This window comes from Antechinus flavipes, chromosome 2 (assembly GCF_016432865.1).
Source record: "Antechinus flavipes isolate AdamAnt ecotype Samford, QLD, Australia chromosome 2, AdamAnt_v2, whole genome shotgun sequence".
Taxonomy (NCBI): domain Eukaryota; kingdom Metazoa; phylum Chordata; class Mammalia; order Dasyuromorphia; family Dasyuridae; genus Antechinus; species Antechinus flavipes.
The window spans coordinates 106,921,637-106,934,909 of record NC_067399.1 but is presented as its reverse complement, the minus strand read 5'-3'; the positions used below and the strand labels follow the sequence as shown (position 1 = coordinate 106,934,909).

At 34.7% G+C, this 13,273-nt stretch overlaps 1 protein-coding gene across 1 annotated transcript in view; it reads right to left on the bottom strand.

Annotated features, from left to right (window-relative positions):
• The window catches only part of VRK2 (VRK serine/threonine kinase 2), an 88,486-nt gene extending 81,238 nt beyond the window's left edge, over positions 1-7,248 (bottom strand). The window contains exons 1-2 of the mRNA XM_051975319.1: positions 7,146-7,248; positions 3,768-3,908 (exon numbers count right to left, since the gene is read on the bottom strand). Of these exons, the coding sequence (XP_051831279.1) occupies positions 3,768-3,903 (136 nt within the window). The 5' untranslated portion in view covers positions 3,904-3,908; positions 7,146-7,248. The remainder of the gene's footprint in view (positions 1-3,767; positions 3,909-7,145) is intronic.
• Between the last annotated feature and the right edge of the window lie 6,025 nt (positions 7,249-13,273).

Here is a 13,273-nt window from a genome sequence, read left to right as displayed (position 1 = left end):
TAAGGCCATGGTCATTTTTTCATTCTCTTAAGTCATTTGATTTTTTATCTCTTCCTTTCTCTTTCCTTTTTCTTCCTTTTCCCTCTCTCACCTCCTTTACAAAGCATCAGAAGAACCCAGGCTTTGTTCTTGTATTCAGACTAATTTTTTCCTCACACGACAACTTTTCCTACAAATGCTACAGGCACACTATCACTCCAAGTAGACTGTAAATATCAAAACTTCCCTGCCCTTTTGCCTTCTCTGTAAGATGCTGTTGACTGAAGGGTCTTAGTTATTGATCTCAAAGCTAGAGGATGGTTGAACATGCACAATGCAAGAGAGATAGCAGCTAGTTTATTCCCAGCCTTAGGCAAAAGATTCTGATGAAGTACCTGCCAAAGCAACATATTTTGGAGAGAGTCATACCTGAAAAGAATGTTATCAGGCACAAAAGTATTGAGAAAAACTTGAATTTATCAGCTTCTTCTTCATGTAGTACATTGACATACGAGAGGACGAGAATAAAGATGAAATATAGAAACTTTATGTAATTCCATACAGATTAGCTTGTACATCTTGAAAATTGCCATTCAAAACATCAGTTTGATGGATTTATTACTGATGGCTCCTCACCAAACAGTTGACTCTCTATATAATTTATTAGCATCATTTCTGATAGAAAGTGGATATTCTGAAGATACTGGTCTCATTAGAGATACTGAAATATCTGGCCTCTTCCCAAAACAGCTAAACCTATTTTGAGAGACTGATGTCTACTTTCTAAATCTCACCAGAGAGAATCTGGAAATGTTTCATAAAAGAAAACTTGAGTGAAGTAAGCAGAATAACATAATTTATATACAATTACAATAATTCAAGCACAAGGAACACTAAAACAAAGCTTAAACTCTATGTAAGTAGAATTACACATCTTGGTCCTAGAGAACAGATAAAGAAACATACCTAAGAGGATGATATGTATATGGAAAGCTGTATATACACTGCCACACTAGATGGCCTGATTGGTTTTAACTTTTTTCTTTATTAGAAAGAGTATGTTGGATGTGTGTATTGGAGGTGAAAGAAAGTTCACATATATCAAGAAATGATTTTAAACTAAAAAAAAGTCATCAATAAACATTTTTCAAGAAACAATTTGATATAAAGACTACTTAACAATCTAGGATAAATGAATGACGAACCTGGAATATATGTAATATTTGTGCTCAGAGTGAAAATAACAAACAGGAATCTTACTGCATTTGACTATTCCAAATAAATAATAACAACAATAACATATGAAGTCAAATGAAATATTTGCTAAACAAATGTATTTCCTCTCACAACAGAAATCAAACTATGGTCTTACAATGATAATAAAATACTGAATGATAATAAAACACTGAAAATTAATTGGAAATTGATGTTTGCCTTGCCTCTATAGGTTCTGTATTAAAATATTTTGCTACTGTGACACATGTGTGAATTAAACGTGATTAAAAGCATGTATCAAAAAAAAATCACATGTACACCTCCTCTTTCAAGCTTTTTCTTTGGAGTTTCTTATATAATTTTCAAACCAGAGAAATAGGTATAGAAGGTGTTATTTATAGTTAGGTCCCAATTAGTGTGAATAATGAATCTTTCAAAATGGTCGCATTATTGGAGTTCATGCCATATAGATGCATTAGGCTGGAACCAATTACCCTATTTTACATAATTATAACTTGGAATAATGTGAATCTGAAAACATGCTACTTCAGAAGATTCATTATTCTCATTAATCAAGACTTAACTGTGGTTTTGGTTTTTCTTTCAAGGAGAATGACTTTAGACAAAAAACAGAACAAAAAGGGCTAAGAGTTATTCTGCATAATGAGCCTGGAGAAAACAAGACAGCCCACAGCTACTATTTTTGAGTTCAAGTCACAAGGCCCAGATGGAAGATACCATTAGGTACTGAAAAAAGTGGGTAATGTGAACCATTATCTTAGACATTAGAAAGTAAAGAATACACAAAATGCTTCAGAATGGAAGAGGAAAAATGTCTCAATTAAAAAAAAAGTTTTGCAGAGTTGAGGTCAATGAATCTGTCTTTGATGGTTCATAAAATTCTAGTTTGAGTTTTTAATCTTTTTTTGTGCCATGGCCTTTCTAGCCATCTAGTGAATGTTACAGACTTCTCAGAATAACATTTTTAAATAATAAAGTAAAATATATGGGATTACAAAGAAAGTCAACTGTGTTGAAATATAGTTATTAAAATATATATTTTTAAAGAAGAAGAAAGGAAAAAAATCTCACTTGCTAAAAATGTTTATAAGATCCCATTTTGTGGGGGCAAAATCAAATCAAAACAAAACAACAAATTGGAAACTAAGGGAATAAGTACCAATTGATGAACAACTGAATAAGTTGCAATATAAGAATGTAATGGAATACTATGTGCTGTAAGAAATGAGACAATAGATGATTACAAAGCAAATACAAAGACTTGCATGAACTGATACAAGGTGAAGCAAGCAGAACAAGAAAATAAGTTATATTATAACATAAGTTTTATAATAATAAATGATTTTGAAAACTATCAGAGACTGATAAAAATGAAATTAGCAGAATCAAGAGGACAACTAATCTAACAACAACATTATCAAAACAAGTCATTTTGAAAACTGTAAGAACTAAGGGGGGGAAAGCAAATTTTCATAACAAATATGCATGGTTAAACAAAACAAATTTCTCCCAAGTCTTAAATAATAGACAGATGGACATAGATATTATGTCTATCTCTCTTTGCTTAATTCATATTTTATACACAAACATATACTTGTCTCATTCTGCATCTTAGATCTATTGCCTCTCTATAACGGATAACATGTTTTATCATCAGTCTTCTAGAAATATAAATAATCATTGCATTGCTCATAGTTCCTGCAACTTTGTCACCAGCTCTTAATTATCAGGAAATTTTTTTACTGATATCTAAAATTTCTAAATTGACCCCTTTGCATCTTCTATCTATTGGTTGAGTTAACCAGAAAAAAAAAAAATCTAATCTTTCCTTCCCCTGAAAATCTTTCAAATCTTTAACAAAGTTGTCTTGAACAGTCTGAATCTTTTCTTCTCTAAGATAAGCCTACTTTCTTCAACTGATCCTTACATGACAAGACTCTAAGCCATTTACCAACTGACTGCTCTCCCACCTCCTTCTCTCCTCTCTCTTCCCTCTTCCCTCAGCCACTTTCCAGCTTATCAATATCCTTCTCAATCCATGGTACCAGGAACTGAACATAAAACTTTAGATGAACACAGAAAGGTCAGAACACAGTGCAACTCTCACCTCCCAATTCCTAGAAAACATACCCGTCAATGCAAACAAGATTTCATTATCATTTCTGATTACCACATCACAATGCAGGCTCATATTTATCTGTCCACAATTTTCTTAGGAATGGAAGTCAACTTCTGTTCTAGAATTAGTCCTTTCAGAAAAGCAATATCCTTTATCTTTTGCATTTTTTGTTTGTTTGTTTCTTTGTCCTTTCATTATAAACTGCCCTACTAATTGGAAGCGTAACACAATGTCTTGGTCTTAACACAATGTCTCAGATATCTTCTCTTGAACTTGAGATTTCACTAAATACTTGTTGGTATTTTACTATTATATAAAACAGGTTTTTGAATTGCCTACTTATTTCAAAATATCCACTTGGAAATTTTTTTTCCAATCACATAAAACAATAGTCAAATACAAATACTTCTGATAATTGCCACAGATACTTTACCTAAATATATTAATCCAAACCCTCCAGAACCGATCATGTTTCCCAACTGCCATGTTTTCTCTTCTGTATCTTTGAGAATCATGCCTTTTGGAAGGGGAATAGGAAGTTTGGATTTCTCTTGCCTTTTGGGTGCCATTACTCCTATAAAAGTTATAAGAGGGTATGAGTATTATAGCAAAACAAAAACTTTATCAAATTAATAATTTCTAATTACAAATAATCAATTTCACAAATGTACTATTTCATGTAAACTGAAAACTGAAAATAGTAAACAGCACAAAGAATGGATTATTTTAGTTTGTCAGGACTACACCCATATAATTTTTCATATTTGAGTGCTTAACATGAAAATCCCATGTAATCAGATGTATATAAAAATTTTTTACAATGACAACAACATACTCCTATGTGATCTCTTCTTAACTCAAATCTCACTCATCTAGACACCAAAATAATTTCCCTCAAACTTAGATCTAATCATGTCACACCCTTAATCAAAAAACTCCAATGGCTACCTATTACCCCTAAAATCAAATGTAAGCTACTTTATTCAGCATTTCAAAAGTTTCATAACTTGGATCCATCCTACCTTTTATAAGTATTGAACTCATTATATAAACTCACACATTTTTGTAATCTAACCAAAGTGACTTTCTTGTCCCTAACACTCAACACTATCTCTGGCCCAACATATTTGCAAATTGTTAGCCTTCATACTAGTGGCACATTGGATAGAACCTGGAGCCAGAAAGACCAGAGTTCAAATTCTGCCTCAGACATTTGTTAATCCACAGAAGAAGGCAATAGCAAATCACACCAGTATCTTTGCCCCCAAAAAATCCTTATAAATAATACTGACATAAAAAAAAAAAAAAATGAATGAACATAATAGCTAGACTATGCTGTCTACTCAGCTCAGCCTCTTAAACCCCACCCCTATTTCCATCAAGCTTCCACTCCAAAAACTGCCTTCTGCATGAGTCATCTCATAGTCCCCTCAGTTCTCAACTATTAGTACCTTCCTCTAATGTTATTCTGTGTGTTTTGCATACACCTAAGTGTGTGCCTGTTAGAATGTAAACTTTTTTATTTTTTGACCAGACAATTGGGGTTAAGTTAACTTGCCCTGGGTCATACAGCTAGTTAAACATCTGTGGCCACAGTTGAACTTAAGTCTTCAGAGCTGATGCTCTATGCACTTAGCCATCTAGCTGCCCAAAAAAGGCAGCTTCTTGAGGGCAGAATCTGTTTTGAGGGCTTTGTATCCCTACTACATAGGTCAATGAATAGTACCTAGGAAGTGCTTAATAAATATTGGATTGATTGATGATTACCTATTTACAACTAACTAGATTATGCTTACAGCAAAACACTGATTACTTCCTTTTAGTTGGCAGGATTCAGGAATGAAACAGAATTTCTTCCACTAATTCAACAGGAAGTGAGTCAGTCAACTAATCATAACATAAATATATCCTAACAAGCAGCTTGTGCTTACTAATGAACTTTGTGTGTGTGTATAATCATATATATAGATATATGTGTATATGTACATACATACCTACACACCAATGTTGTTCTCAAGTAGGATGTAAATTTCTTGAGGACAATAACTAGGGGGTGAGAGATGGGGAAAAAAGGAAAGTGAAGTCTGCCTTTTACCAATTCCTAGCAGAGTGCCTGAATTTCATTGGCACTTAATAACTGGCCCTTCTTCAATTGAATAAAAATTTCCCTCTTGCCACCAGAATATTCTAGTTAAGATCCGTGTTTATAAAGGAATAAATGATTAAAGTAACAGAGGTTAGGAAACTGAATCAGAATTTAAAATGTTACTTTTTTTTCTTCTTGGGTGCCAATGAACCAACAAGGCAAGTAGGAAGATACTATTAGTTGATTAAATTATTTGAAAAGTACATCTGGGCACTAACCAGCAACAACTTTGAGGAAAGCTACCTGAGATGCAGAATTAGACTGCTATATGGGACTTAATGAACAGCTTCTCTTTAAAAAGAAAAAAAAAAAAGCCTTGAGGAAAAATGGAAGCATATTCTGGATGCTCCCCCTGTGAGCATATTCACAGACTGCCAGCAGCCAGGACTGTAGTCCCCATTTAACGCCTTCTTTTGGCATCATCAGTACTCTCTTTTTTCCTCTTACCTCACTGCCCCCTACTCCTGACTATTTACTTGCATTAACAGTGCTTCAAAAGACCTTTTTTTTTCTCCCTGGAGCTGTGATTAAATCCTACGACATTCAACTTTAAGGAAAATGCAACTAACTCAAGGCCTTTCTCATAAAAGGGAACATCATGGGGACTTTTCAGGCCATACCGCCTTCTCTGAGGCAGAAGTGACTCATGCAGAAAGCCAGAATTGGCTTGGCAACACAGGATCAATGTAGGCAAGCCAAATAGTCCATCAGTGAGCAAGTCTCAGGGTGGTGGTGGCTCTCTTGAAGGAAAAAAAAAAAGGTTTCCCTTTTATTACCCTACATTAAAATACATCCACCACGTTAGAAAGCTCTGCTATATACAATGCTCTGATTTTATCTACACTGTGTGTTTGTTAGTTACAAAGGAACAATCTGAAGCGAATCTTGCCTAAAAACAGCCTCCAAAATATGTAAAGAAGAACTGCACATGTTTAACATATATTGACTTACTTTCAGTCTAGGGAAAAGGGGTAGGGAGAAAAATTTGGCACACAAGGTTTTGCAAAGGAGAATGGTTTAAACTACCTTAGCATGTATTTTGAAAATTAAAAGCTATTATTAAAAAAAAAAAAAAAAAAAACTTCCCAAATTAAGCATTCTGTAGATTCCAAGAGCATGTGAACAAAATTGGGGAAAAAAAAGGGGTGGTGATGGAGTATTAGCTTCCACTCATTCTCTAAGCAACCTCATTCCGCTTAGACCCCCACCCCCTAAAAACAAAAAGTTCATGTTAGAAGTAAAGCAACTAAAAGTGCACACCACGTTATAATCGGAGAAAGAAAAGCTTTGTTTTTAAAGGTAAACATCCTCTTTACTTAGCAGGAAATCAGGTTCTATGGTTGAATAAATTGGAAGACGTTCCATGGAGAGCAGGGGAAGAAGGGGTTAATTAGCAGGCGGTTGGGGATAGGGAGGGATCGTAAAGGAATGAAGTTAACAAACAGGCAGAGTTCAAAGACGTTCCGCCAGGCAGTGGGAAGGGGCGGGGCCTGCGCTAGAGACGCTCTAAGTGAGAGAGAGAAAGAGAGAGGGGGGAGGGGAAGAAGAGATGGAGAGTTGGGGGAAAGTTTGGAAAAGGGAAGCCAGAGCTTTTTGCCATAGGGGAGGGAGGTGTGATCGGCTCATATCCCGACATAGGAAAAAAAAAAAAAAAAAAAGACTGACCGGTTGCTTCAGTATTCCACCCTAAACTAGCCAGTCGCTTCCAAGACTGTTCCGAGGCAGCCGGCCTTTCCGGGCCGGAGAGAAGCAGACTGGAGGCCGGAGCCACGCCTCCGGTCGCGGGGAGAGGCGGGCCTTGCCGAAAAAAGGAATCGCCTCTTTGAATTTGAGCCCTGCGGGGCCGGACTGCCTGGACCCACTAACACGTGCTTTTCCGCGCGCTCTGTGCAGTAACCTTTAGTAAATGACTGGGCAACGTGCTCTTGCTTCGCCAAATCTTGAGAATATAATTAGGGAAGTGAAACTGGATTGGAGAAGTACAAGGCAACTATGGGCTGAGGGCTCCAGATTTCGTTTTTTTCTTGTAAAAATAGTTTTCGTAAGTGTTTAAATCTGTTTAAGAGGCTACGTAGTATGGTGGAATTGGAATTATCTTTGGATTGCTTTGGATTTGGATAACTTTGGAATTATCAAGAGTTCAAATCTTGATTTTGATACATACCAGCTGGATAAAATTGGGTAAGACGCTTAACTTTTCAATGTCCTAAAAGACGTAGCAATATTTCTATATCCTCAACTGATGATCCTCAACAGTCACAGATTTGGATAAATAAAACAAGTAGCACAGCAATTAACTGTGGCTTTCAGCACACAGTACAAAATTACATCTTGCATATAGGAAGAAGAGAAAGAAGAAAAGTAGAATTTACTGGGTGGCAGGTCCCAAAGTACTGCTCTAGGCATTGTGGGGAATAGTCTGGCAAAAGCTACATGAACTATTACTGAACAGCGCTATACAATAGCTGGTGGAAAAAATTAGTGGCAGCAGGAAATAGAGATGTGCTTTGAGAGGAAAGGCAAACCTTGTCTTTCTGAAATTCACAGGCTAACAAAGAATCAGTTGCTTATATTCACCAATTTGCCCCTAAAAATACTAAATGAAGTAGATTCAGAAAGGACCTAAGAAGTTACCAAATTCCTTGCTTTCCTGAAAAGAACAAGGAACAGGGAATCACTTGTTTGTACTCCATTTGTCCCTAAAAATACTAAATGAATTAGATTTAGAAAGAAACTGAGATATTACCCAATTACCCTTTACGAATAGTGAAAGAGATCCAGGGAGGTCAGGTAATTTGCCAAATGTCTTAAGAGTCTTTCAAAAAAAAAAAAAAAAAAGCATTAGTAGTGACAGATTTTTGCCAAATTTAATTTTTTGGAAACAAAAGTTTACAGAACAGAGATAAGAATCAAACTCAGTTTTCAACTATTGACTTTTCCAAGCCAAAATTAAACAAACAAAAAAGCATCGTTTTTGTAACAGTTACTTCTGGACATATACCACTACCCCCACAGAAGGGGGGCAGTTCCCTTGCCAGAAAACACAACTTTGAATCTTCCCTTAACAAAAATTAAAAACATAACATACAATAACTTCCTCTGACAATATACGTAACATTATGCCCTAGTAGTAGTCGCCAATCTCTTTTTTTAAGTTATTAAATAATAGCATTTTATAGTGCTTTAAGATTTGCAAAGCACTTTTTTGTTATCTGGTTCTCACTGAAAATCAAGTCAAACCAACAAGCATTTGTTAAGCACTGTGTGCCAATTGTGTTAATCACTGGGGATATAACAATAGTGCTCCTCCTAAAAAAAAATCCTACCCTCAAGGAACTTGAACTCAAATGAAGAAGGAAGGATAACATTCAAATAACTATGTACAAAGAAGATACTTCTGAGATTATCACAAAGGGGAAAGAGATGCTATTATCACTATTTTGCAGGTGAGGAAACATTGAAGAAAGGATCACAATCCTAGTTAAACATCTGCAGTAAGTTCAGAAACTATTGTTTCTATTAGATATGTTCCTTATCTTTTCTAATGATTGTTATGAGATGCTTAAAAACAAAATTGAAGTTCAAAGGAGACCCTAAAAAGTTGGCATTAACAGACCAGTGTTATGAGGTATCTCAAAAGAATTTCGAGGCTTGAACTCATCTCCAAGTCAAGAGGCAAAGTTTATTATAATTATAACATCAATTGAAGCAGGCTAAATTCCAAAAAAAATTAACAAGAAGATAAATTTGTAGGAAAAAAATACAGAGATCTGGTGCTTCTGACACTGATATGCTAGGTTTTCGATGTCAGAATTGAGGAGTGGTCTGGTATGTACCTATTGAATTTTATAGTTTAGTCTGGGATGGACCTCATCATTGTCTCAGAAACTATTATTATTGACCAACAGATTGTTATCTGGTAGCCAATACCATATGTGGAATTATAATACTCCCAAAGCCAGGTGGCATAGGGTTACTGTCACATGTCTCCCCAAACCATCATTCTGACTTCAACAATAAAAATGAAAAGATTTATTAAATGTAGTCATCATGTGTATTGTTTTGGTTCTGTTTATTTAATTTTGTATCAGTTCTTACAAATTTTCCTGTGTTTTTGAATTCATTCACCTTTCTTCACTGAATAATGATATTCTATTACATTCATGTACCACAACTTTTTAGGCATTCCTTAATCCAAGAGCATTAACTTTACTTGTAGTTCTTTATTACCACAAATATAGTGCCTGTCAATCAATAGCACTTATTAAGACTCTATTAGTGCAGTTAGGTAACACCATTGGTAGAGCGCTAGCCCAAAGTCAGAAAGACCTGAGTCTAAATCCAGCCTCTGATACTTATTAGTTGTGTGACCCCTGGCAAGTCACAACCCAGTTTGCCTCAGTTTCCTTATCTGTAAAATGAGCTGGAGAAGAAAATGATTACTAAATGGTAAATCACTATAGTATCTTTGCCAAGCTCTCAAATGGGGTCACACAGAATTTGACACAATTGAATGAGTCAATTATTATATACCAGATACTATGTAAGGTACTAGGGATACAAAGATAAATATGAAACAATTTCTGCCCTTTACGAGTTTATTGGAGGAGAGAACATATTCCTAAATACTCAAAAGTATCTGTGATTTTTCTGGATTCGAGTTCCCTCTAACAATATGCATTCCAAGCTATCCATGCCTACCTGTTATATAGAACTGTCATTCATGTCCTTCCAAAAGTTTGACACTTGAAGTTTACTTACCACACTAAAGGCTTTTATCACTTTCTCATATTTTGAAACTACTAAGGATTTTCTCTAGCCATACATCCCTCAACCCTGTCTCCATCATATGACAAGCCCATCTTCTCTTGCCAATATAAAATTCTGTGATGTCTTTTCCTCCTGTTCTTCAGAGTTCCTCATTGGTTATATGTTGCCTGCTAATCCTTACCATGCTCCTTTCGCTTGGTCTCTGTGTAATCCTCATTCTTAGTTCTTCAAAGAATCAGCATTGTAGGTCTCATTGTCATATAGCAACACCAAAATTGTTGGCATTAAAAAAAAAGGAGATGGGGGTTAATGTTACGGAAAGAAGAATAAAAGTGCTTTTCAATTTGCTGAAAGCACCTTCCATATCCTTTTCAACTCTGGTCCCATGTATTTATCTGTATTTTCTGACTCAGATATACATATTGTATGAGCTTTACATTGTCCATTCTAATGAAAGTTGAAATCTGTAAGACATACTTCATCTATGTGGCCTTTCTTGTGTACATAGGAAGGGCAAACTCCTTTTGAGGGATTACAGATTTCTTCTAGAAGACTCTGCAATGTCTGGAATCCTGATGCAATCAATACAATGTCTGGGATCCTGATGCAATCCTTAAAAGGAAACATCTAGAGAGGACCACACCAAAAACAGGGGTCTCCAACCTAGTTCCATCACTTGATTACCTCCATTTTGGTATATATTCCCACAGTTTATTTTTCTCCTGATGTTTGAACACTGAACAGGGTCATTTAAACATTTGAACATTGAACAAGGTTTTCCAAAAAGTAAATGAACATACATGGAAAGCACTTTGTTGTAAGTCTTCAAGGCAACATTTTGTTCTACCAATCTGATTATATCTTGGTAATAAACAAATAAGCAAAATTAAATCTTCTTTCTCTCTATACACAAATATATACAAAATGAACAATAAGAAATTTGGGAATAGGTTGGTAACTGGCAGTAGGGAAAATGAAGAAAAACTTCATATGGAAGGTTTTGCTTGAATAGTTTTGAGGGGAACCATGGATTCTAAGAATGGAGATGGGGGTCTGACCAGCATAAAAAGCAGGAAGATAGAATGTCATATATGAGGAAAAATAAGGTTAGTGTAGAAAAAGGAGTCATATGGAATGAGACTTAAAAGGTAGGGTGACAGAGAGAACTATGTGAACTGAATGTGGTTCACAGTATAGCATTTTCACTTTTTGTTGTTTGCTTGCATTTTATTTTGCTTCTCTTTTTACTAGCTTGATTTTCCTAGTGCAGCATGATAATTGTATAAATATGTTTTCACACATTGGATTTAACATATATTTCTACCATGTTTAACATATATTGGACTATTTGCTGTCTAGGAGAGGGGATGGAGGAGGAGGGGATTGGAACACAAGGTTTTGCAAGGGCTAATGTCGATGAATTGTCCACATATGTTTTGAAAAATAAAAAGCTTAAAGATAATTTCACTGTTATAGAAGAGTTTATTTTATTAAAAATAAATTTTTTTAAAATAAAAGATTTGAGAAACCAAAAAATAAAGGCTTTTAAAATATAATAGAAAACAAACATTTTAGATAAAGACTTTACTCATTATTTTTTAAAATGGGAATGCTACATAAGTCATCTGAAACATAGGGGAAAGCATTTGAACGAAGTAATTTTTGTTGATTTTATTCAAACTACACAATCATTGACATGATTCATTTAGTAGAATAGATATTTTCTTGCTGGCTTCTTCACTCTCTTAAGGTGTTCCAAGTTATATATTTCCAATATTAATTCAAAAGAGATGGGGGAAATCCTGATCATTTTGATTATATCATTCAAAAATAAATTATTTGAAATCACAAAGTGTTTCATGTTTCACAGGTTAATTAAATGCAATGTTTACCTTATATTGAGAAAGGAGAGAAATTTCAATGAAATGTTTTTATTTATAACACAAGAGGAGCTAGCTTTTATTTTATAAGAACTAGACACTAATACAGTTATCCCACTATTACTTCTTGTCTGGACATTAACTCTTTAAGATATTTAGAGATGAAATTAATGGAATCTCAGCTTGTGAGAAATGCTGAGAAAGAAAGGAAAGAAGAAAGGAAGGGGGGAAGAAAGAAGGAAGGAGAAAGAGCAGAGAAGGAAGGCAAAGAGGGAGAGAAGGGACTGAAGGAATAATTATTAAATGTTATTATCTCCAGTTGGAGAAACTGAGGCAAACAATCTAAATGACTTATTCAGAGTCATAGAGCAGGATCTGATAATAGATTTGAATTCATGTCTTCCTGATTACATAAATATTTCTTGCTTTCTTACAATATAAGCTCATTGAAGAATTTATAAATCTCCAAGTTGATAGTTCATATAAATGAAGCATAAGGATATGATAGATTTTTTGAAAATTTCTTTTGCTTCATCTTTGAAGGTAGTTTTAATTTTTTTTTTATATAAAACTATATGAGAACCATTAGCCAATATGGTAGAACTCATAGAACATGGCACATGTCAAATCATGCCTCTCAAAACAGAGTATAACATATCACAGTTAGCCTAAGACAGTTGCTAATTCTATTTCACCCACACTATCATAAAGGTATCAGACAATAGCTAAATAAATTTGCTTTTATTTCTTCTCTCTGCCCAAATGCTAACAAAAAAAAAAAAAATCAGGCATAAGGAAAGAGATGGCAGAGAAAGAAGATTGGTTGCTGTTATGACTGAATATTGGTGGCTTAATTTGACTCATTCTTCTAAAGGAAGGAAGTTTCTTCAAGGAATCTGCATACTGTTTTAAAATTTATAATTGAATCATTGAGTTTTCAAGTATTCAGCACTGTAGACTAGGGCTTCTTCAAGTTTTCCCTTACAACCCCTTTTCTAGTGAGAAATCTTTACATGACCCCAAGTATATAGGTATATAAAATAGGTATGCAAACCAAACATTTACTAATAATAAATCATGCCACAATCAATGCCCACATTCACTTTTGAGACCTATATGAGGTCACAAACCACAATTTAAAAA